We start from the raw sequence: 24,465 nt of genomic DNA, 5'->3' as shown, positions 1-24,465 counted from the left end.
CTTTAAAAATATCTTCAATAAGATTCTATTTTGGGAGTAAGAGGAGCAGAGTTAAATATGAAAACATTTTCTTTTTTTGATAAGACACACAGTGCCATATTTCCTGGTTTAAACTCAATGATCATATAAAAGAGAAATCAGGTCCTGCTGCCTTGAGCCTAGTTCTGAGGTCCTCAGTCTAATCCTGGGGTGCATACGGCACCAGGCAGAGGTCTCCTTGTATCACAGAACTAAACAGAAGGTCTGCTCTCCACGAAAGGGTTTCCCAGGGACCCTGTGAGATTTGTGGCTCCAGGATGCTTCCAGGGAGGGTACCTCCTTTCCCCACGTGCGAACCCGAGCAGGAGGGCTCCGTGGCCAGAGGCGGGGGGGTGGTTGATTCAAGAAAGGTCGCCTGGGCCCAGAGGCACTCACGCCTGCCTCTCAGCAGGACCCTGGAACACTGCGTCCCCCGGGTGGGGAAGGGGCCTCTGGCGCTGCACCTGCCACTCTTGCCTGGGACCACCCCTGGGTGCTGGGCCCGGTGGGTGTGCCTGACACCTGCTGAAGCTCTCTCCTGAAAGGAGTCTCTGCCGCGGGAGGCGTCCCACATCTGGGCAGCCACGTGGGCAGCCTAGGCCTCACTGGAGGACTGGGAGGCCCCCTGGAGCAGCAGGGTGCGGTAGGCGGGGGAGCTGAGGAAGCGGGGGTAGGAGTCTCGGTGCATCAGCGTGTAAATCTGCAGCTGTGCGTCATCGAACGTGTGCGCCGACGGCTCCTGCATCTTCTTGTTGATGCCCTCCCGCACCCGGGAGTCCAGGCTCACCTGCGGGACAGGGGCCACGGTCAGGGGCGTGGAAGCGCCCCCACCCTCCCACCCTGGGCCCGGCGCGGCACACCTCCTTGGGGGACAGGATGGACACGTAGTCCTCGTAGATGAGCCGGGCCTTCTCGTCCACCACATGCTGGTTGGCCTCGGCCTTGAGTTCCTCGCAGGCTAGCCAGAAGAGCATGTTCTCCTCGCTGTACTCCGTGCGCAGGAACTCCCGGAATACACTGCGACCCGCTGGGCTGTGCATCAGCTTGTCGAAGGACTGCGCCCAGCTCCGCACCTCTTCCGGGGTCGGCGTCGGCGTGGCGCTGCGGGGGGCATTTGGGCATCAGCCGGCTGCGTCAGGCTCCGCCCCCACCCGCGCAGAACCCCCGGGCCAGACTCACCAGACTTCGCAACTGGGGAGGGGCTGTAGCCTGCTCTCCCGGGAGGCTCGCCAGGCCCGCCGACGTTCTTCGTTCCTGCGGGCAGAGGGGAAGGTGGCACTGCCCTCCAGGCACACGTATGCATGCAGGACACTCCGCACACAGGTGTTAGAACGGGCAGGAGGCCTCGAGGTTCTCAACACACGGATGAACCCGTCGCAGGTGGGTCCGCTTTCCCAGCCTTTGGTCCTGCCCTGGGACATCTTCTTGCCTTCAGGGCTTCACAGGCCCCAGGTGTCTGCCTCCCTCCCTCCCTGGCCTGACCTAGACCCTCGCTGCTTTTTCCTACAGACCCCACTGATGTGGTGAAGGCCCAGCCTGTGTGTCTGACCCCTGACTCTCCCCAGGGGATCTGCTTCCCTCCTTAGCTCTGGGCGCAGCATCGGTGATGGCTTCCAAGTCCACACCTCCAGCCAGACCTCTCACCAGGGTCACTGACACGGTTAAGGACATCTGAGACTCAGGGTTTGGGCAGAACTCAGTTCCCTCCTTACCCCACCTTTTAGATGCGAACTCCTCTCCTGGTCCCTACAGGCAAAGGCTAAGCGGGTCCTAACAGTTCATGGCCTCCCATCCCTAACCCCAGGCAGTTTCTCTGTTTCAGGCCTGGGCTCAGGTCTCAGTTGTTCACTGGTCAGCTGATCCCCACTTGGGTCCCCTCAGCGCTGTCTACTCAACAGCCAAGGACTGAGAACCTGCAAAGGGCCATATGCCTCTGCAATGTACAAAACCGCCAACAGGTTCCCTATGTGCCTAGAAACTAGTTCACCCCCCGAGGCCCAGTGCCTTCCCCCACCCACCAACTGTCCCAGGGCCAGGTCTCTGCTCAAAGCCCCTCCACCTGATGCTGTCTGTAGGACCTGCTTTTGTCTTGTTCTGTTTTAGTTCCCAGGGCCAGTCTGGGCGAGCTTACAGAGACAAGACAGACATACACACCACCCTAGCTTACAGCAGAGATGCACACACATGTGCACGCTAGGTGCCTGCATGTTGCAGTAGACACACACACACCCCTAGTTTAAGTAGACACACATACACAGCTAGCTTACAGTAGATACACACACACACACATGCTTGCACGCCAGGTGCCTGTATGTGGATACCACCTGCACTGACCACTAGTCACCAAGCCCCTGGATAAGTACTGTGGGTGGCAGGGGTACCCTACTTGGAGGTGATGCCTCAAAAGCCTCCTAAGGGCTAAGGACCAGGGTCCTGGATCCTAGGTCTGCTCAGTGTCCACTCCCCACCAGGCATATCAAGCATCCCCAGGCCCACGTACCAAGAGCAGCTGCAACAACAGCACCAGCACAAGCAGCAGGGGTTTCGCCTGGGGGGAGCCGAGGGGGCCGCATCATGACTGGACATCGAGGGGGGCTGGTCCGCCTCCTCTGGCCCTGTTTGCTGGGGGAAGACAGGGCTGCCTCAGCCTCCAGGCAAAGCCCATGGTTACCACCCGCTTTCCAGCCCCAACTGCCCACCGGAGGCCATGCTCCCTCCCAGGGCTATGACCCTTGTGGCCTCCCAGATGTCCATGGGTCTCTGAACTCCTAGTCATGCCCTTAGCCCCCCACCCCCCAAGGGGCAGCGGCCAGGGTGGAGGCAGCCCACCTGCTTCTCAGCCTCAGGTGGGGTGGGCATGGATGGGTGGAGGAGGTTGCCAGGGCTCCGTGGTGCCTATTCCAGGACACCTGTTTCTGTCACCACAGCCTGGGGGTCTGAGAAGAGAGGCCGGGGTTCTCACTGAGAACCTTACACCCGCCCTGGCCGGCACCCTGCCAGGCATTCTGAGTCTCTCCCTACCTGCCTCCCTGGCCTCCCACCTCCACGGACTCTCCTCCGCCTCCCACCTCCCACCTCTAGACTACTCTGCCCAGGCCCAACCCCCACTCTAGTCTACACAGAAGATGTGAGGGGATGGGGATCAGGAAGGAGGAGACCCCAGACAAGCTCTCCACAGGAGGTTCTGGGACACCCCCATCTGCTCCCTCCCTGGGAAGCCGGAAGCAGGGGTTCCTCTTTCTTGGTTTCCGGCTCCTGGCCCCTCCCAGGGGGCTGCAGGCCCCCAGAGTCTGAGTCTGAGTCTGAGGCTCTCAGGGGTGGTGGTAGACATTCAGAACCTCCCTCCCAGGTTTTCCAGGGGATGGGTGGTGGGAGGTGGGGAGGCTGCTTCCCACCAGGAGTTCAGAAGGGCTGCGGGGCCTTGGAGGCCCCCCGCCTACTCCCAGGGACTCCGCAGAGGGAGCAGACCAGGCCTGTGGCACGGAGCACTGGAGTAGGGCTTGGGGCTGAGGCAGGGCGTCCTGAAGGTGCGGGCAGTGCAGCAGGCACAGCCGCCTTCTCAGCCCGGACGCTGGCTCCGCACCCAACCTTCGACTGGCACCTCCGGGTCTCCCAGCCTCCTTTCCCCTCCCCACCCCCAGGCTACGGAAACCGCTGCGGCCCCAGGCCTTGCCGCAGGCGGGCGGTGGCGCGTCTTGCTCCCGGGCGGGTAGGAGCCGCGGGGTCCCTTCCGCTCGGAGCGGCATCGGGGCGAACCTTCCCCTTCTGCAGTGCGGGCGTGCGGAGGGTGCTCAGTCCCACCCGGATGAGCGGCCCCTGTTGGGAACGCAGGGACCGAGGGCGGCCAATCAGGCTCCAGGAGGCAGTTTTGAACGCCTTCCCACCTGCCCTCACCCCACCCCCACCTCGGCCCAGGTGAGGCATCCCGCCCCCTTCCCCGGGGTAGGGGCGGCCCCTGGCGCGTCTGGGGCGCGGACCTTCTGAAACCCCGCCGCGAGAGACTCACGACTTGGTTTCACTTTATTTTCTCATTAAATGAACATTCTCTCAGTTGCTGCCTCCCCCCCCCCCCACGCCCCCCATTCCTCAGCTTTGGCTTTTCAGTGCCTGTTTGGTTCAGTTGGCCTCTTGGGGTCTGCGATGGCAGGAGAGGAAAACGATGTTGCAGGACGGGCCCCAGGACGGTCGCAGGCTGGGCAACCCCGGCGTCCCATCTCCTGGCCAGGTGCTGGTGCCCAGGGATGACAGCCCGAGACATGCACGCTGAGGGCACCCCTGTCTCCAGAGTCTGAGCATGCAGAGGCCCCTGCCCTGACCCGGATCTGGGGGCCAGGTGGAGGGGCCCATGGGGTCTTGGCCCTTGGCTGCCTGCCTGGCTTCCCCTGGAGCATGGGAAGGTGGACCTTCAAGCTTCCAGCAAACAGACAAGATGGGGAAACAGCAGCCCCACAGCTTGCCTTCCCGCAGGGGTCAAGTTTCTAGGGAAAGGAAGGGGTGTGGCAACCTCTGAGGTCTGGTAGCTGTACCCCAGCCGGGCTGTGACTTCCCCAGGCAGAGCGGCTCTTCCTCCTCAGCATCTCCACCCACTGTGAGTGGGGGCAGGGCCCCAATTCCCCCCACCACCACCCCCTAGCTCCCTGAAGATTAAACTCCCTAGGCTGCCTTCTCCAAATCAGCTCTGAACTGGAGGAGGGGACCTGCCTGAGAGTGCTGCGCCCAGGTGCTGGGGGCTGAGTTGTGGCAGAGATGGGGAGAGGCCGCCCCTCTGCCCTGGTTGTAGGCCCTGGACGTTGTCGCCCACCCCTGAACCTGGCTCCCTGCACCATCCCCAGGCCGGCTGGGACCACTTATGCCTCTGGGGCACCTGCTCTCTCTCCTAGTGGGGTTACAGGATCAGAATCAGGGCTCCTGCCCCTCATCCGGGCATGTGGAAGGGGGCTCCTTCCTCTTCCCCAGCCCCATCCAGGCTTTGGCCCCTAAGTCTAGGATGGGAGAAGCTGGACGGGCAGTAAGTCTGGCCTCTGGGGACAGAGGTTCCCTCGGGAGCAGCTGCTGCTCTGCTCCACAGAAGGAAAAAGAACGTCCCCGAGCCCGCCCAGTCCAAAAAAAGAATAAGAAAATGTGACAATCCCAGGAAAAAATGCCATAACCTTTGTGAGGGGGGTTGCCAGAGGGGCTCCATTCTCTTCTCATCCTCCTCAGCACCTTTCCTGTTTGCTTCGCCCCCGGCCCTCCACCACTGGGCTGGTAGGGACGTCCCAGCCTAGCGGCTCCAAGGCAGGCCAATTTTCCTAGCCCTGGTGACCCTCGCCCCAGCCCACCTCTGCAATGGCAGGGGCAACCCACTTCTCTCTCTCCTTCTCTCGGCTAATAGGGTCTGGCCTGGGGAAGTCTGCCCCTTTCTCCGGCCTCTGACGCCCCCACCCTACCCTCAAGGAACTCGCCACGCGCCCCACTCACCAGCGACCCAAAGGCGAGGTGGGGGCGGGAGGGGCCAGGTCGCTCTGGGCCCCACCCTGGCTGCCGAAGGGGCGTGCACTGCAGCAGCAGGACTCAAGTCAGACGGCAGGAGGTCCTCCTGCGCGTTCTGGAGCGAGGCTGGCGCCAGGAGCCCCCGATCAGCTCGGGCCGGGGGCGCAGCGCCTCCCCTCCGACTGGCGGGGATGACTGACTGCCAGATCCAGCGGGGTGGGGGCGGGGGCAGTACGGGTGTCCCGCCTCGGCCCCTCCCCACCAGGCTGAAGGGGGGACGGGAGACGCGGAAACCTGGGTTCTTCCGGCCCCCCCCCCCCACTTTGAGCAATCACTTCCCCAGGCTTTGAGCTGCAGAAAAAGGGGAACCCGCTTGCAACGCCCCCTCCCCCACGCGCGGGGACTGCATCCAGTCCCGCCGCGGCCCAGGGTCCACGTGGACCCCTCGGCGGGAGTCCTTGGGGCGCGGATCTGGGCGCCGGTTACCGAAGCTCCCGCCCCGCACAGCCCACGGGCCCCGGGCCGGAGGGGCAGGGCTGCCGTCCTGGGCGCCGCGCGCGCGCACTCACCGGCCGCGCTCCCGAGCCGCTCGCGCCTCAGCCGCCGGCCCGCGCGTTCCGAGGTCCGGCCGGATCGTCGGGGAGCGGGCGCAGGCTGCAGTGCGCAGGCGCCTCGGCCGCACTTCCCCAAAGCGCGGGGCCGGGACTTCCTCGCGCGGGGAGGTGCCCGGCCCGGCCCGCCCCGCCCGGCGCGCCCCGCCCCGAGCTCTGCCGGCTCCGCGCCCCACCCGCCCCCTCCCCACCGCTCGCGCGCGGCGTCTGGGTCCCCATTGTCGCTGAGTGGCCCGTGGAGATGAGGTGCTGATGCTGGGGCCTCTGGCTCCCGGAGCGGCTGAAGTGGTACTGCGGCAGCTGGGGGTGTGGCCGTGCCTCCAGCTCTTCTCGGCGGGGCCAGTCCAGCGTTGCCGTTACAGGGGTAGGGGGGTGGAAGGGGGCGACTCCGTGGGCTGCTTGCCCCTCTTGAGGAAGGGAGAGGCGGCTGGAAAGGACTGGACCCCGTGGTCACTCCCGAGCCGTCCCTAGGCTCTGGCACGGAGTATCCTTAGCTGTGAAACGCGGTCAAGGGCGTGCTGTCAGTCACCGTGCTGTAGGGCCTTCCCAAGGAAGGCGGTTCCTGGGCTGCGGCGCCACTGGGGCGGGGTGAGGGGTGGGCAATGGTTCTTATATCCGGGGTCGCCAAAGTCCCTGTCCGCGTGGCCGGCTGAGTCCCTTTCAACCCTTCCAGTTGCCCCAAAATGTTCTAAAGTTTAAAGCCACACTCTCCCCTTTGCCAGGAATGCCTGACTCTTCTCTTTGGCCAAATCTCGTATTTTATGACTCGGTACAGATGTGAGTTAAATTCCTTATCCCAGCATGCTTTGGGCCCGTATTTGGACGGCCCCGACCCTGCTCTGAAAGTGGTCTGCAGAGTGTCTGAGTCCCCTGGCCTCAGAGTGTGTACAGCTCATGTCCCTTGGTCCCTGGGCCTGCTCACAAAATGCCTTCCAGTTGCACAAAGTTGTATATGCTCGCGTTTTTCAGCGCTCTTGGGGATATAAAGGGAAGGGGAGAATTTACATACTGTCTTCATCCTGCAAATGTCTGGGTGTTCTCTACATGTCAGCCTTGGGACCTGGCAGTGGGCAGAACAGACCAGCCATAGAGCAGACAAGAAATGGACTTGCAGACTGGGTGAGAGGTGAGGAGGGCTAAGGAGAACCACAGAGCAGAGAGCGGGTGTTTCAGACCTGCATCTTGCTTGGCAAAGGATAAAACTGGAGCCAGCAGAGAGCTGAGCTGAGCTGGAGAGAGTGCAGGCCAAGGCCAGAGAGGAGGGAGAGGCCCCGAAGGCTGGGGGGCCTCTTATGCTGTGTCCTTGGAGGACTTGGCTGTCATGTTGACAGGCTGGTTGGGCTGGAGCAGAGGCCAGAAGCCTACCCAGATGGGAGGTGGCTGCTTCTTATATAGCCTAGATAACTGTCCCAGGAGGTAAGGCCTTCAAAGATGGGCCAACACTTAGTCCAGGCCAAACAGCCATGCTCATGCTGTGATGCTTGACATGGCATCTCCACCTGCATCCTGAGATGTGTGGGGCAGCTGGATGTGGTGGGGGTAGGCGTATGTCTCTCCTGGGGTAACACTGGGGGTGGGATTTGGACCCAGGACCCTCTGTCTAGAGCATGAGCTCCCAGCCCTGGGGACGCCTCGCCTCCCATCCCAATCCCTTATAGCCTCCAGTCATTGGGTTGTGGCTTGCATGCTTTGCTTTCTCGTAGCAGAAGCCTCCTCCAGGCCCTGCAGCAATGTCCTCGGCTACTTTCCCAGTTATTCTCTCCGGACCAAGGCTGCCTTCATGGTGGGGTGATCAAATTTACCCCCATCCCAGCCCCCACCTGGTGCAGAGCTCAAGGTGAAGGGTGGAGCCTTCACCTGGACGGCTCCTCAGGGCTGTGTGCACCTCTCTCGTCCTCTGCCCTTCAGTGCCTGCCTGTTTAGAGTGACCCCTCTCTTACAGAGCACTCACCTGGGGCCGTGATGCCATGTGAGGTCATTAAGGGTTCCTTTTTAAAGATAAAGAAATGGAGGCTCAGAGGAATGATGAAGTAAAATGTGCTTTGACTAAACAGATGAAATCATTCCAGTGCTTGGCGCTTCCCCCAGAGATGGAATGCTGGGGTTCAGATGCAGGGAGCTTAACCAGGGGAGCCAGGGCCAGCTGGCATCTTGCACGTGTCAGCAGGTAAGTGGCTGTTGCTCTGTCCCATGCCCAAGTCACCCTCTCTCCCTTGTTCCTTATTCTCTCTGCCTACCCACCTGTAGAGAGGTCCCTCCTCTCTCCTGGAGCTTCCAGACTTCAGCTCCACACACAGTTCTGGCTTGGATCAAGGCCAAGGGTGCAACAGCTCAGAACTGGCCAAGTGTCCTGTGTGGGGTTAGGGCTTGCTGGGGACACAGAGGGTTCTGGTCCCCATCCTGAGCCCGGTCAGGGAGGGCAGTGGCTGCCATCGAACAGGACTCCTTGCTGACCCCAGCTCTGGCCTCTGTTGGTAGAGGATGCACCCCTCTAAGACCAGTTCTCTGCTGCAGGTTGGTGACTCTGCTGGAGTCTCCTGGCAGGGGATGGCCTTGTGTGAGATCCCCACCTCTGTGATAACCCGCTGGACTGCTGAGAGGGAGGATAAAGGAGAGCTGGCTAAGAGAAATCCCAGGCTCTGCAAAGAGTCTGTGTTGGGGAGAAAAGTAAATTCTTGAAGGGGAAATCTGTCCAGAAACTAAGGATGTTCTTTGGAATCCAGAGGTTTTGCAGGATATGGGTTTGTCAGAGTGGGACGGGGTGGTGTCCTTCCTGTCCTCTGTATGTGTGTGTGTTCCAGTAAGGGGGAATCAAAGGGGCAAAGAGGGACTCTCAGGATGGAAAGGAAAACGGAGGGTGATTTTCTGTCTGGGTGACTCAATGGACATGAATTTGAGCAAACTCATGGAGATGGTGGAGGACAGAGGAGCCTGGCGTGCTTCAGTCCACAGGGTTGCAAAGAGTCTGACATGACTGAGTGACTCTACAAAAAGAAGCAGAGGTCTGCCTTAAGAGATCTCCCCTTCCCCAGTCTCCCTGTCTTCTGAAGACCCTCCTAGACAGAGCTGACTGTCCAAAGGCCAGCGTTGGCTCTTGCCTAAAGGTCAGCGTTGGTTCTTGCAGTCACTCTCCTTCCCAGAACGTCAGCTTCCTCTCTGACCCTCTGATGGAATGGCCTGTGGTCTAGGAGTCTTGCTTTCTCCCTGAGGTTGCCTTCACTTCTGGGGTTGCAACTCTTGCTCAGCCAGGCTCTTCTTCCTGGCACAGCCAGACTGGAGACCCCCACGAATGCACAGAGCACCAGGTTGCCTGCTGGGAGCAGCATGGGATTTAGGGGGTTAATCTGATGTCCGCCAACTTGCATCTTTCCACTTTGTTAGAGGAGCCGCACCCTGTGTACCCTTATGTCCCGTGACATAGGATGTGGGAGACCCAGCATCCATCCTAACCCCTTCCCTCCGCCAGGGAACTTAGAGAGGGGAAACGTAGAGACCAGGGGGTGGTTGGGAAATGAGACTTTATGTAGGAGGGTGGGGGGCGGTTTTGCGCTGTGGGGTCTCTGTCAACGCGGGAAGATGCTGCCGTGGACTTTCTCCTCCAGGATGGTCTCCACGCGCCTCCTCTGCGGGGGAAGAAGGGCTTGGGCCCGGTGTGCGGGGAGGCGGGCGGGCGGGCCTTGCCTCCCGCCCCTTCCCGGGCTCGCGGGCACCTCTTGCCGGTCCAGGGGGTCTGGGATCCTCGTGGGCTTCAGCTGCGGCGGTAGGAACAGCTCCAGCCGGATGGCGGCGCGCGCGGACCTTTCGCGCTGAATGAGGAGCGAGATCTCCTCCGCCTGCGGGATCGGGATCGGGGTCGGGGCCGGGCTGTTGCGGAGCCTTAGCGACAACGGGTGCCCCGCCTGGCCTGTAGCGCTCCCGTCCAGGCAGTACCCCCGCCCAGGCCCAGTCCCTGCCTCACCCGCATGCGGGCGTAGCGCAGCCGGAGCGCGCGGACACGGCCGCGGGCCTCGGCGGCCTTCAGGACGCCGAGGAGCCGGTCCTGGCGCTGCGCGGGTGGCTCGAGCGGCAGCGTCCACGCACGCGAGTCTGGCATGCGGTACCCCACCTCTGCTGACTCGCACGGGAAGAGGCAGGTGGCCGCGCCCACGTCCTCAAGCAGGTCGCCGAAGAGCAGGTGGCTGTGGCGCTGCGCGGGCCTCATGGCCGCCAGCCCCTCAAGCGTGAGGGCCCAGCCGGGCTTGGGGCGCTCCACCTGGCCGCGCCCCACGCCGGCCCCTGCTCCCTGCGCGCCCTTGTTCGCTCGCTCCCGCGGGCCCCTCCTCCCGGTCTCCTTCCCTGGCTCCGGCTGCATCCTCGAGCCTTGTGGAGGGAAGACAACATCCAGCCCTTGCCGCCTGCCCCTTTGGCCTGACCTGGGCCCACCTTTGGTGCCCAGCTCCGGCCCCTCTGGACCCTGCGGAACCCACTTTAGGGCCTGGACCTCTGATCTCTGCACCTTTACCCCAACTTCGCACTCGTCCCAGTCAGCTCAGCCTTCCTACTCACTCCGGCAGTTTGCTAGAACTTTCTGATCCACTCCCTTCGGGCTGTTTCTCTGTCCACTGAGAAAAGGCTGAGACCCCTGAGTTGACCTCAAGCACTGACCAGGGGTGGAGACTGCTTGAGACTGCTCTGGGTGAGGTTTGGTGGACACTCCCCATGTAGGGACCCTCTTTGTGTTTAGTCCCACCACCTGCATTGGCCTTAGGCCCATCTGACTGGAGATATAGGTTGTCGTCTGTATCTGAGCAGACGACTCATGCTTTTCTGGGAGATGTGTGTGTGTGTGTGTGTGTGTGTGTGTTTGATTTTATTATGTAGGTCAGCTTGTCTGTGGGAGGTCTCACTTGTGTGCGGTGGAGGCTCAGAGTCCAATGGACAGCTGGCTTGCTGTGGGGGAGATGCCATCCTCCCAGTCTGTCCCCTCTGGGTCTAGGTGGGGTAAAGGAGAGTGGAGCCCAGGGAAGAGATAGGGGGTGGGGAGGGAGGGCCCACGAGGTGGGAAAGGGAAACACCCAGAAAGTCCCTGCAGGGCTCCTTTCCTCACCCAGCCCATCCCACAGACCCCAGGCCAGCTCCCGGCCCACACTGGGACAGAGGGTGACGGCCGCTCCCTCCCTCACCCCATCCTTAGCAGCGGGCAGTGGAGTGCCCCCTTGCCCTTGCATCCCGTCCCCACACCCCATACTTTCCACCTTCTCGGATCTGAACCTCCAACTCAGCCCGGACTCTCGGGAACTTGTTGACGCGGTTGCTCGGTAACCAGGAGACCCGCCCCTCCCCCATGCCAGCGGGGGCGGGGCGACCCCTCAGAAGGCACGCAGTTACAGCTTTGGTCCAAGAGCGAAGATGCCCTGGACACCTGGGCCGAGGGACTTCCCAGCTGTAAGGAACCTGGGGGAGATGACCACAGCTTTTCCAGAGTGCGGGCTCTTTGTTTTCCGAGGAGCCCCAGAGGCGCTCTTCCACGGGCTGTGGGCTCAGCTTCCTGGCTAGAGAGCTGTCTGCTGGGCAGTTTGGGGGATAAGGGGCACAGCTCTCAGGAGGCCTTCCAAGTTGAGCCCCTTTCCCCTCTGCATGGCCCTAGAGGCCTTCCACAGCAGAACACGGGGTTCTCCCCTCTCCCCAGGCAAGTTTGGGGTCTAGGGGTCTAAGACGAAGACTCAGGCTTTGATGAACCCTGAATCTCTGGGTCCTGGCTCCTAGATTCCTGTTATCTATGCATTTATGAGTTTCATAATACTTTATAACTGATTCACTTAATTTGATTCTTTAATTTGTTCATGTACTCATCAGTTTATTCCAGATTCATTAATCCATGGACTCATTCCAGTTTATGTTAGGCCAGAATTAGTGCATTAGGTCCATAATTTGTTCATGTTTTGGTGGTTCCCACAGTGCTGACATGGCTCTCCCTTTCATTCCTGGTTGTCTACTTGGGCCCGTGGATGGTGCTCTTTTGAGAGCTCATGACCTGAGCCCCTGAGGAGAGGGACTGTCTTGGCTTTGGGGGGTTGGTCTCAGTTGGGGTTCTGGCCTTTTGGAAGGAGGCTGTTGATCGTTCCCATTGTTTTTTTGAAAGTTTGCTCTGGCTTCCGGTGAGAGGGTAAACTCTGATTTGGTAGCCCCATATCTCCAGAGCTGGCATGCCATCCACCCCCTTCCTGAAGCTGCATGGAACAGTCCATCCTTCCCATCCCCAAGTTATGAGAAGCTGTCCCTGGGACCTTCCCCTTCCTGCTGCTGGGCTGGTTCCTTTAGGATAGGGCTTCCCTGGTGGCTCAGATGGTAAAGAATCTGCTTGCAATGCAGGAAACCTGGGTTCGATCCCTGGGTTGGGAAGATCCCCTGAAGAAGAAAATGGCAGCCCACTCCAGTATTCTTGCCTGGAGAATTCCATGGACAGAGGAGCCTGGTGGGCTACAGTCCGTGGGGTCACAAAGAGTCAGACAGGACTAAGCGACTAACACAAACACACTAGGCCTTGGGATTCAGCTTTACCTGGGGGCTGCTGCTTTTTTTAAAAAAAATTTGTGTTAGGGTGTACTTGACTTAGTGTTGTGTTAGTTTCAGGTGTGCAGCAAAGTGAATCAGTTATACATATACATATACCGGCTTTTTTCTCTAAAGTAGTGTGTACATGTCACTCCCAATGACAATTTATCCCCTCTTCCCCCCCTTATTCCCTGGTAACCACAAGTTGGTTTTCTACATCCGTGACTCTACACCTGGTGGCTTTTGAAGACGAATGTCTCTGGACTCCAGAAGAAGCAGTGAGGGCTTAGGCAGGCTGACCTAGCAGGCTGCCTCCTTCAGGCAGGCCTCCTGGATATATGAAACCCAGGCTGGGACCACCTCTAGCCCTTACTTGGTGCTCCCCCAGGAGGGAGTTCTCTGAGCCAGAAGTCTGGGCCCTCTTCTCAGCTTCCCTGGGTCCAGGCCAGGGTGCTGCAGGGGGAAGAGGCTTGTAGGAGTGGGAGTTTTGGTGTGGATGTGGGGTGTGGAGAATGGGCACAGTCTTCTGCAAGAAGGGATTCCCTCTGTTTTTGTAGGACTGAGAACCTTTGACACTCTCCTTCTGATTCCTGAGGGGGCCCGATGCTGGCAGAGCTCGCATTCCTGAGTGGAGCTTCTTCCTGCTTCTCCACCATCTTCCCCACTCTCCTGGGATGGGAGGTGCTCTCACTGTCTGGGCCAGCCACTGTGAGATACCTTGCCACATCTCCTGCTTGTTTCTGTGTCCAGGTCTTGTGTTTGTCAAGGGCAGATGGAAATGCTGAGATCTAAGGGCATGCTGATCAAATGCCAAGGCCTGAAAATAAAACTTCAAAACAATATTAATAAGTATTATTAAATGGCTGCAATATTAAACATGATATTGCAAACCTACAATTCTCTGTCACTGTATGTAAATATTAAGAAGTTAAGATCACAAGGAAAAAGTAATATTTGATGAAGAAGCCCAGAATCATGAAAATCCTTTTACCTTGTAACAGCACAATTAGTCTGGTGACTGAATTCCCTGGGGATGGCTGAATTCCCTGGAGGCTGCCAGCAACTGTGCTTTGATTCCTGTGCCCTGCTCAGGGGTGGTGAGACATGTGGGGACCAAGGGGCAGCAGCCACTGTGCCATCTGGCGTTGATGGGCCTGGGTCCCTGGTGCAAGAGTGAGGTGTTGTGGGTGTCAACGGCACTTTGGGACCTGTGTCTTGCCCCAAATGCCTGTGACCTCCAAGTGCAACCCTGGTCAGGCTGTCACTGCATTTGTGGACATCGGTGCTGTCATTTGTGGAAGTTGTGTGTCTTGGGCTGTCCCTGGTGCCCCTGTGTGTTTTGTTTTGCCTGCGTGTGGTGTGTGTGTTTGGGGTTGTCTTGCTTTGATGCAAATGCTCACATGTGTTCCCTGCTGCCCCACCTATGACACATGCATTTTGTGTCTCATCCTGGCTCTGCAGGGGTCCAGAAAGACAAGGCCATTTCCTGGGCCAGCCCCCTTTGTGAGAACACTCCAGAGTCCAGCGCTGGGGGGCTGCCATCTCCAGAGGATGTCATCAGCACCCCAGCCTGGCCACCCACCACCCTGTCCTTGGACTGAGACTGCCCTGTGTGGGGCCGGATGTCAGCCTGCAACTACCCTCTGTGCTTTTTCCATCTGATTCGCCTTCCTGGGAGGTCTGTCCAGACCAGAACTCACATTCAGCCTCACAGCAACCTTCTAGCTCAACCCCTACCTCATGCTGAAGGCCATTAGGAAATGCATCTCCAGAAGCTGGCGGCCAAGTGGGCCCAGACAGTGGGGGGTGGGAGGGTATTGGCTGCTCAGACCTTGGGGAGTCCAGTTCAGTTGGGGAGGCTGCAGGAGGCTGAGCCCCCCTGGCTTCCTGCCCTGCCAGGCTCCCAAGGGCTTCAAGCTTCACCTGGAGAATGTGATGCATGTATGTGTCCCGGGGGTGTCTGAGGCCTTGATCTGCTGCTTCTTCCATGTCTACCATGTGCCTCACATGCATCCTGGTGTGGGTTTGCATGGCTGTGGCCCATGTATTTGTGGGTCAGAGATGTCTGTGCATCTCTGAGCACGTAGCTGTGTTTGTGCATTTCCCCGGGTGCCTGTATGGGCATCTTTGTGTGTGTTTGTGAGTCATTGTGTCCTGATTGCCTTTGTGGTTGTGCCCTGTGTCTCTGCACGTGTCCCTGAGTTGACTGCAGTGAAGATCCAGAGAGAAATCCCGGGACAGCTTGGGATGCTGAATCCTAGGGTATCTGTCTGCTCTGTCCTCTCCTGATTCACCAGGTATCCTAGCAACGTTGCTGCCAGTTGCCTAGCAACCAGGTCCCCATCCTTGGAGATACATGCTCCAAGCAGGGTCTGGGTTGTGTGGGCAGAGCCTGGGTAGGAAGAATGACCCCATGATTGGGTAGGGCTGGCAATTCTGCTCATGGGTCACCTGTATGACATGTAACCCCAGTGCTGGGAAGAAGGCATGTTCAGTGGTGTGGGTGCTGGGGGCCCAGGCTGTGAGGGAATGACGCCCAAATGTTTCTCTGGGACTCAGCTGTGGCAGAGTTACCCTTGGTGGGTCTCCAAGTGGCAGACAGACCTGGATTTGAACCCTGTCTCTGCCACTTCGACAGGTCGCTTCATACTGCTGAGAAGCTGAGGCTTACTTCTCTTGTGGGCACAAAGGTAATGCTGAAAGCAATGGTCAGGGGTAGTGGGGATGGACGAGCTTGTGTTCATGATGGGCTTGGCACACAGGAGGCCCAGGGGCGCACTGTACAGTCACACAACCTGCTTGTTTATGAGGTTCTGATCTGCTAGGGGCTGGCTGACAGGGGCCCTGCCATGTATCCACCCACCTGCTAGCCCACTCTGGCTCACCAGCCCTGGGAGCCTAGCTGAGGGGCACCGAACTCTAGCCAGGGCAGGTCAAAGTCCATGCAAGGCCCTGTCTCTATGTGAGACAAGACTCCATGTCTGTCTGTCTGTGTCTGTCCCCCTGAGTCTCTGTTCCATGTTTTTGTATGTTTCTGTGTGTCCTTGTGTGTCTGTCCCAAGTCCCTGTGTGTCTTTGTGTGTGTGTGTGCATCCATGTGTCTGCGTTCCTGTGCGCAGCTGTATTCTTGTGTCCGTGTGTCCACGCCTGGTCTGTTCATCTCTGAGGGTGTACCCTGGCCCTCGCATCTGTCCTCCTCCAGCCTGGGGCCCCCTCCTCCAGCCTGCACGGCCCCTCCCGCTGTGGAGCTGCAGCCTCCTCCCCTCCCCCAGCTCCGCACCAGGCTGCTGCGTCTGGTCTGGCGTCTGAGAAGGAGCAGGAGCAGCTGCCACTGTGCGGCAGCCGCAGCCCCATCCGGACCCAGGGCTGAGTCAGGCAGGCGCTCCGAGCCCTGCTCTGCTGTTGGCCAAGGGAGTCAGGGTCTCTGGGGTCCCAACTTCCACGGAGGTTACCGAGGTAAGGCTGAGCCGCTGAGGGATGGTGTGGAGGGGACCCAAGGTGGCTGTGGCTCCCAGGCAGGGTTGGGGAGGGACGGGTGGAGCCCTGCACTGGTTGCCCTGTGTTCTGTGTTCCAGGTGTTTCTGGGTGTGTCTTTGTTGCTTTTGTGCCTGCATGTGCATGAGGGTGGGTTTGTGTGTGTGTGCGCTATGTGTCCGTGAGCCCCTGTGCGTGGACATTTGTCCCTGGTGTAACCGCCTCCACGCACACCATGAGAGAACCGCAGGCCAGCTGAGACTGTGTCCCTGAGTGTGCACATGTCGCCTGTGTTTGCATGTCTCCAGCTGCTACTGTGTGTGTGTGCACGCACATCTGTGTGTGCACATACGTGTATCTCCATGTCTGTGGCCTGGGGCTGGGTAGGTGTGGGGTGCTGTGCTCACATGTCCCTGTGCTTTCCCAGGGACTGTGGGCTTTTTGTGCGGGGTGTTGGCATGGAGTCCCTCTTCCCTGCCCCGTTCTGGGAGGTCCTCTACCAGGAGCACCTGCAGGGCAACCTGTCTCTCCTGAGCGCCAACCACAGCCTGCTGCCCCCCCACCTGCTGCTCAATACCAGCCACGGCGCCTTCTTGCCCCTTGGGCTCAAGGTCACCATTGTGGGGCTCTACCTGGCTGTGTGCATCGGGGGGCTGTTGGGAAACTGCCTCGTCATGTACGTCATCCTCAGGTAAGCTGGGTGTCCCCCCTCTCCCAAGTTTCTTGCAGGTGAGTCCTAGGCAGCTGCAAGGGGCATGGAGAAGGGCCTGCCCTGGGTGGATTTGGCAGGGGGGCTCTGCCCCTCCCCCTTCAGTTCCTGGTCACCCTGTCACTGGGCAGGGTCAGTCCTTAGGCCCTGAGTGCTAAGTTCCTCAGGGTGGGGGCACCTGACTGGGGGAGGGGGTAGTCGGTGTGGGAGGAGGTGCCACTCTGCCCCAGATGGCATGTCACCCTGACTCCTGAGAGATGACTTCCAGGTCTTAGCCATGGGCCAGGCTCCTGGCCAGGTGGCTGCACAAGTATCTCATGGGCCCCCCAGTGATCCCAGGAGGCAGCTCTTGTCGGTGTGGTCCAGGGCCCATGCCAGGGAGGTGCACAAAGACCCTTCCTCCAGCTTCAGGGCTGAGTTTACTGCTGGTGTCTGGGCTGGTTCCAGCATTTGCTGGTGCTCAGAATGGGAATGCTCGTGGGGTCAAGAGTGACAGCCAAGCTACTAGGGGACACCATAGGGGGCAGTGTGGAAGGATGGCTGAGACAGCGTGAGAGCACAGCATGGGGAACTGGAGTGGTAAGGGCATGGGGAGAGTGTGGGGACAGGGTGGGAACAATGTGTGGGGATGGCATTGGGACTGCATGGGGTCACACATGTGTATGTCTGTGCATATATGTACACGCATGTGTGAGCATGTGAGTGTTCATGAATACATGCATGAGTGTGTGCACATCTGGGTGTGTGCATACTCAGTGTGTACTGCACCTTGTACATGCATCTGTGTGAATGGCCACAGTACATGTGAGCACACACGTTTGTGTGAGCATGGGCATGAATGAGCATGAATACATGCGTGTGTGCACAGGTGAGTGTGCTGCACAGTGCATGTACACATGCCCTTGTGTCTGTGTCTATATGTATGCATGTGTTTGAGCATGCCCTTGTACGTTTGTATGTGCTGGTGTGTATCACTTGTGTACTCAGACACAGACCTGCGAGGAGCAGCTGCCCCTCCCTCATTGCTGAGACCATGGTACCAGACTCACGTGCCTCTTGTGGCTGGAGGGTTTGCTGTGGGTGAATGTGGCACCTGGGGGTGGGTTTGTCCCTTCTTTTTAAAATTGTATTTGTTTAGTGGTACTGGGTCTTTGTTGCTGCATGCACTTTTTTCTCTGGTTGCAGCAAGTGGGGGCTACTCTCTAGTTGTGGAGCATGAGCTTCTCATTGCAGAGGCTTCTCTTGTTGTGGAGTATGAGCTCCAGGGCGCGCGGGCTTCAGTAGTTGCAGTGCACAGCTCAGTCGTTGCAACTCCTGGGCTCTAGAGCACAGGCTCAACAGTTGTGGTGCAAGGGTTAGTTGCTCCGTGGCATGTGGAATCTTCCCTGATCAGAGATTGAACCTGTGTCTCCTGTATTGACAGGTGGATTCTTTACCACTGAGCCACCAGGGAAGCCTGCCCCTGCTCTTTTTTAAAGGCAATTTTTTAGAATAGTTTAGGTTCACAGCAAAATTGAGCAGAAAGTACAGAGGTTTCCCATATAGTACCTGCCGTCAGGTCCCCAGGCCTAATCTCCCCCATTATCAACATCCCTCCCAGAATAGGACATTTTCACAACTGATGAACCTACATCAACACATCATAATCCCCCCAGATTCATAGTTTGCATTAGGTTTCCCTCTTTGTGTTATACCTGCTGTGGGTTTGGACAAACACATAATGACATGTATCTACAATTATGGGGCTTCTCAGGTGACTTAGTGGTAAAAGAACCTGCCTGCCAATGTAGGAGATGTAGGAGGTGTGGGTTTGATCCCTGGGTTGGGAAGATCCCCTGGAGAAGGAAATGGCAACCCACTCCAGTATTCTTGCCTGGAAAACCCTACAAACAGAGGAGCTTGGTGGGCTATAGTCCACAGGGTCACAAAGAGTTGAATACGACTGAGCTTGCACACTCATCTACAGTTATAGTATCATGCCAAATAGTATCATTACCCTAAAAATCCTCCTCAGCTTTGCTACCTCCCAACCCCTGGCAAACACTGATCTTTTTACTCTCTCCATAGTTTTGCCTTTTCCAGAATGTTGGCATCATGCAGTCTGTAGCCTCTTAAGATTGGCTTTTTTTCATTTAGCAACATGCATGTAAGTTTCTTCCATGCTTTTTCATGGCTTGATAGCTCATTTCATTTTATTGCTGAATAATATTCCATTTTCTGGATAAGCCACAGCTTATTTATCCATCCACCTACTGGAGGACATCTTGGTTGCTTCCAAGTTTTGGCAACTAGGAATTATGCTGCTGTGAAAATCCATAAGTAGGTTTTTATTTGGGTGTGTTTTCAACTCCTTTGTGTAAATACCACAGGGTAGGTGATGCTGCACCTTATGGAAAGAGTCTGCTTTGTAAGAAATTACCAGTTGTCTTTCAAAGTGGCTGTACTGTTTCATGTCCTCACCAGCATTTAGTGGGTCAGAGCTCCAAATGCTGGTCATTCTAATAGGTATGTGGTGGTATCTCATTGTTGTTTTAATTCCTATTTTTTTGATTACATATGTGGTGGAGCATTTTTTCATGTGCTTATTTTCATGTGCTTATATTCTTTGGTGAGGTTCTGTTAAGGTGTTTGGGCCATTTTTTAACCAGGTTGCCTCTTATTGTTGAGTATTAGCAGTCCTGTATCAGATGTGTTTTTGGCAAATCTTTTCTCCTGTCTGTGGCTTCTCTCCTAGTTCTTTTGACCCACTTTTCCTTTTGTCAGCTCTATGGCATTGAGAAGGCCATTTAGATCCTCTGAGCCTGAATAGCCTCATGTACAGAGTGGGCATCAGACTAGCAGTTTTGAAATCTTAAATGAGATAAAACTCAAATGAAGAACTTGGCACAGGCATGTGCCATCATCATTATCATTGTTATTCTGTCATAATTAAGGCCTCTTTGGGATTATTCTTAATCCCTGTCTAAGATGCAGAACTAAACCCCAGATTCCTTCACGGTAGCCTAATTGACATGGAACATTGTTACCTCTGCTACCACCATTACCACCATCGCCCCCACCATCACTGCCACCAGTAAGAATAGCAGCAGCAGCACCACCACCACCATCACTACCACTACCACCACCATCACCATTACAACCACCATCCCCACCACAACTGCCATCACCACCACCACCACCATCACCGCCACCACCACCATCACCATCGTCGCCCCCACCATCACTGCCACCAGTAAGAGTAGCAGCAGCAGCACCACCACCATCACTACCACCACCATCACCATTACAACCGCCATCCCCACCACAACTGCCATCACCACCACCATCACCGCCACCACCACCATCACCATCGTCACCCCCACCATCACTGCCACCAGTAAGAGTAGCAGCAGCAGCACCACCACCATCACTACCACCACCATCACCATTACAACCACCATCCCCACCACAACTACCATTACCACCACCACCACCACCATCGCCCCTACCATCACTGCCACCATCACCATTACCACCACCATCACCACTACAACTGCCATCACCATCATCACCACCATCACTGCCACCACCACCACCACCACCATCGCCCCCACCATCACTGCCACCAGTAAGAGTAGCAGCAGCAGCACCACCACCACCATCACTAACTACCACCACCATCACCATTACAACTGCCATCCCCACCACAACCACCATTACCACCACTACCACCACCATCGCCCCCACCATCACTGCCACCATCACCATTACAACCACCATCACCACCATCACCGCCACTACCACCATCATCACCACCATCACTGCCACCACCACCATCACCACCATCGCCCCCACCATCACTGCCACCAGTAAGAGTAGCAGCAGCAGCAGCACCATCACCACCACTACCACCACCATCACAACCACCATCACCACCACAACTGCCATCACCACCACCACCACCATCATCACCAGCATCACTGCCACCACCACCATCACCACCACTGCTACCATCAGCATCATCACCACCATCACTGCCACCAGCACCATCACCACCATCGTCCCCACCATCACTGCCACCAGTAAGAGTAGCAGCAGGAGCACCACCACCATCACTACCACTACCACCACCATCACCACTACCATCACCATTACAACCACTATTACCACCACAACTGCCATCACTACCATCACTGCCACTACCACCATCATCACCACCATCACTGCCACCACCACCATCACCACCATCACCCCCACCATCACTGCCACCAGTAAGAGTAGCAGCAGGAGCACCACCACCATCACCACCATCACCATTACAACCACCATCACCACCATCACTGCCACCAGTAAGAGTAGCAGCAACAGCAGCACCATCACCACCACTACCACCATCACCACCACCATCATCAGCATCATCATCACTACTGTAATTACCACCCTCATCAACACTACTACCATCACTACTATCAGAACTGTTAAATCATTCAGCAGATATTAAGCACCCACAATTTCCCCAGCCCTGTGCCAAGTTCTTGGATACAATCAGACCCCATTAGCACCCATCCCCTTCTTGTCACCATTTTCTGTCTCAGTTGCTAAGCAACAGTGAGGCCTGGTTTGGTGTGCTCTTACAGATTCTGGAGTCCCTGGAAACCTTTTGTGGTGGAAGGCCAGCATTTTGGTCCAAGAAGGGTCTTAGGGTAGCCTTAAAAGGGAGGAGGACAGGTTCTTTGTTTTATGAGTTCTTCCTCTGCTCTCATGCAGGGTCAGGCATATACTGGTCTGCCCACACACCCATCTTTTCCAAGGCAGACCAGTCTTTAGGTTGTGAACTGTTTTGTATATTGTAAGTACTTGAAACATTTGTTAAAATATTTGCCTCCAGGCTCCATATCATTGAGCTGGGCCCAGGAGACTACATTTTGACAGGGGTCAGAGTGGTTGTCCCCTGTGATGGCCAAGAAGAAGGGCCCCTTGCCCTTTGCTGCCAGGTCTCGCAGGCCAAATGAAGCCTTCTTTCCTGTCCTCTCTGCAGACACACCAAGATGAAGACAGCTACCAACATTTACATCTTTAATCTGGCCCTGGCAGACACTTTGGTGCTGCTGACCCTGCCCTTCCAGGGCACAGATGTCCTCCTGGGCTTCTGGCCATTTGGAAATGCCCTGTGCAAGACAGTCATTGCCATCGACTATTACAACATGTTCACCAGCACCTTCACACTGACTGCCATGAGTGTGGACCGCTATGTGGCCATCTGCCACCCTATCCGCGCGCTCGACGTCCGGACATCCAGCAAGGCCCAGGCCGTCAACGTGGCCATCTGGGCCCTGGCCTCCGTGGTCGGTGTTCCTGTTGCCATCATGGGCTCGGCACAGGTTGAGGATGAAGGTCAGTGCAGTGGCCTTTCCCCCCCAGCTCCCTGCTGCCCTGGCTCTGGGTGGCTCCCTCCCTGCTCACTCGCCCTGACTCCGTTCTTCTTCCTGCAGAGATCGAGTGTCTGGTGGAGATCCCCACCCCACAGGATTACTGGGGCCCCGTGTTTGCCGTCTGCATCTTCCTCTTCTCCTTCATCATCCCCGTGCTCATCATCTCCATCTGCTACAGCCTGATGATCCGGCGGCTGCGTGGCGTCCGCCTGCTCTCAGGCTCCCGGGAGAAGGACCGGAACCTGCGGCGCATCACGCGACTAGTGCTGGTGGTGGTGGCCGTGTTTGTGGGCTGCTGGACACCTGTCCAGGTCTTTGTGCTGGTCCAAGGGTTGGGTGTCCAGCCGGGCAGTGAGACCGCGGTGGCCATCCTGCGTTTCTGCACAGCTCTTGGCTACGTCAACAGTGGCCTCAACCCCATCCTTTATGCCTTCCTGGATGAAAACTTCAAAGCCTGCTTCCGGAAGTTCTGCTGTGCATCAACCCTGCGACGGGAGATGCAGGTGTCTGACCGTGTCCGCAGCATTGCCAAAGACGTGGCTCTCGCCCAAAAGACCTCTGAGACAGTGCCGCGGCCAGCATGACTAGGCGTGGACCTGCCCATGGTGCCTGTCAGCCCGCAGAGCCCATCCACACCCAACACAGAGCTCACACAGGTCACCGCTCTCTAGGCTGACGCACTGTCACTGTGCATTACCAGCCTCCATGGGTTGCCCTGTGGCCTCGGAGGGTCTGCTGCCATCATGGGACAGGTCAGAGCAGTACGGCCGCCCTCAAGGCCCTGGTCCTACTAGTGCAGGGCAGGGGCAGATGCACGGACTCAGCTGGTGAGACTGCCTGGCCAGAGGTGCGCTGGCATTGTCAAGCCTCATGGACCCTTCTGGTCTCTCCCTCAACATTTTGCTGTGGATGGACACACACCTGGAGGTGTAACTGCAGCTGTACAGACCCATGTGCCTTCACGCTGTGTGCTGTCTGCTCGGAGCCTTGCAGTGTCTCCTCTGGGCCGCTGGACAGGCATGCGACTGCCTGGAGAGTCCAGCGGGCGTCCCCGGGCAGTAGGACTTGTTCTGAAACTTCCTTTGGAGGTTTCTCGGCAAGCCTGTTTCCTCCAGAACACATGAACCACTGCACTACAGACATGGCTGTTCAGGTGTGCGAGGTGCCCAGGAGGACCACTGCAGGCCTTTGTCATTTGTGGAGCAGCCCCTGTGCCTGGTCTCAGCTGCCAGGGAGTGGGGAGGGCTCTGCAGTGACCTTTCTGGAGTGCCCGGGCTCCCCTCAGCCTCCCCCTCAGATCCCTCCTTTCAGACTCCATCCGAGGTCAGCGGCTGTGCAGCCAGCAGAACCCTCTGCCCTGTCTGTTCTGGTGGCCTTGGAAGGATGGTAGTGGGCCAGGTTGTGCTCTGCATCCCCAGTGACTGCCCACTACTTCATTTTCAGGCCTCCAGGTGTCTGCGGAGGACCTTTCTACTGTTACAACTTGTCTTAAGCAGTGCCCAGTCAGAGGACAGCCTCGTATGCAGAGCTGGTAGGACAGCTGGGGCAAGGCTGCAAGGACTATCTGGGTGTGGGAACCCTGCCCACCATGGCCACCTAGAGAAGCACTGTCCTGGTCTGTAGATGAAGCCCGTAGGTCGGTGACTTGGCAAAGGCTCTCCATGCAGACTGGCTGCTGAAACAGCTGCCAGGTGAGCTGCAGAGCTGGCCAGGTGACCTGAGGCAGAGAGGGGGAGATGTTGACTCTGGACTGGCCTCTCGTGCTTTGGGGTTCTGGGCCCTGTGGGGTTGTTCCTGGGGAGGGTGGGCCTCTCTGTGCTGCCAGCAGCGAGAGGCTGGGAGGATCAGAGCCACTACAACTGTGGCATTTTCTCGCCAACGCTGAAAGATGTGTCAGCCTGTGCCTGTGTAACATGTCTCCGTGTATCTGTGCATGCCAAGAGTGTGATTTACCCTGCATGTAAACTGCCCTGAACTGTCTCCAGGGTCATGACAGAGGGTCAGAATAAACCCCTGCATGCTAGTCAGAGTGCTCTGCCCACAAGGTGTTTCTGACCCTGCGGGGGGTTTTGGGAGTAGCTTTTCTGGGGTTGGGGCATGGGATGCGAACCTGCTCCTCACCTGCCCAGGCTCTGTATGTGACGGTCCTCCTGGGAGGCCTTCACTCTGGGAAGGGATTGAATAGTTCATGATGTGCTGGGACCTGTCTCCTTTGCTTCAGCACAGAGTTTCTCCC

The 24,465-nt window shown here is 57.6% G+C and overlaps 3 protein-coding genes across 23 annotated transcripts; 1 reads left to right on the top strand and 2 right to left on the bottom strand.

The window, feature by feature from the left end:
* Positions 1–9: 9 nt before the first annotated feature.
* Positions 10–6,146, bottom strand: RGS19 (regulator of G protein signaling 19). Of its 6 annotated transcripts, none has more exons than XM_042229859.2 (7): positions 5,479–6,146; positions 3,692–3,834; positions 2,848–2,954; positions 2,519–2,640; positions 1,198–1,272; positions 879–1,119; positions 10–805 (listed from the first exon to the last, which is right to left on the bottom strand). In XM_042229859.2, exons 3-7 carry the CDS (start codon positions 2,875–2,877, stop codon positions 614–616), a joined length of 660 nt encoding a protein of 219 aa, XP_042085793.1. In that variant the 5' UTR covers positions 2,878–2,954; positions 3,692–3,834; positions 5,479–6,146; the 3' UTR covers positions 10–613. The 6 variants fall into 6 exon arrangements, with proteins under 6 accessions (XP_042085793.1, XP_042085792.1, XP_027832713.1 ...); XM_042229858.2 differs by lacking the exon at positions 3,692–3,834 and having other exon boundaries at positions 5,479–5,616; positions 6,060–6,146; XM_027976912.3 differs by lacking the exon at positions 3,692–3,834.
* Positions 6,147–6,290: 144 nt separating this feature from the next.
* On the top strand, positions 6,291–24,258 carry OPRL1 (opioid related nociceptin receptor 1). Of its 16 annotated transcripts, none has more exons than XM_027976904.2 (5): positions 6,291–8,268; positions 15,274–15,325; positions 16,537–16,800; positions 21,836–22,191; positions 22,290–24,258. In XM_027976904.2, exons 3-5 carry the CDS (start codon positions 16,568–16,570, stop codon positions 22,811–22,813), a joined length of 1,113 nt encoding a protein of 370 aa, XP_027832705.1. In that variant the 5' UTR covers positions 6,291–8,268; positions 15,274–15,325; positions 16,537–16,567; the 3' UTR covers positions 22,814–24,258. The 16 variants fall into 16 exon arrangements, with proteins under 16 accessions (XP_027832705.1, XP_042085779.1, XP_027832704.1 ...); XM_042229845.1 differs by lacking the exon at positions 15,274–15,325 and adding an exon at positions 13,193–14,576; XM_027976903.2 differs by having other exon boundaries at positions 13,193–15,325.
* Positions 9,603–10,474, bottom strand: LKAAEAR1 (LKAAEAR motif containing 1). The gene is made up of 3 exons (XM_027976461.3): positions 10,060–10,474; positions 9,812–9,934; positions 9,603–9,724 (listed from the first exon to the last, which is right to left on the bottom strand). The coding sequence occupies exons 1-3, from the start codon at positions 10,450–10,452 to the stop codon at positions 9,665–9,667; spliced, it is 576 nt and encodes a 191-aa protein (XP_027832262.1). The 5' UTR covers positions 10,453–10,474; the 3' UTR covers positions 9,603–9,664.
* Positions 24,259–24,465: the final 207 nt, after the last annotated feature.

The sequence above is a fragment of the Ovis aries genome, chromosome 13, assembly GCF_016772045.2.
Source record: "Ovis aries strain OAR_USU_Benz2616 breed Rambouillet chromosome 13, ARS-UI_Ramb_v3.0, whole genome shotgun sequence".
Taxonomy (NCBI): domain Eukaryota; kingdom Metazoa; phylum Chordata; class Mammalia; order Artiodactyla; family Bovidae; genus Ovis; species Ovis aries.
The sequence above is the reverse complement of the archived record's forward strand: the minus strand, read 5'-3'. Positions and strand labels throughout refer to the sequence as shown.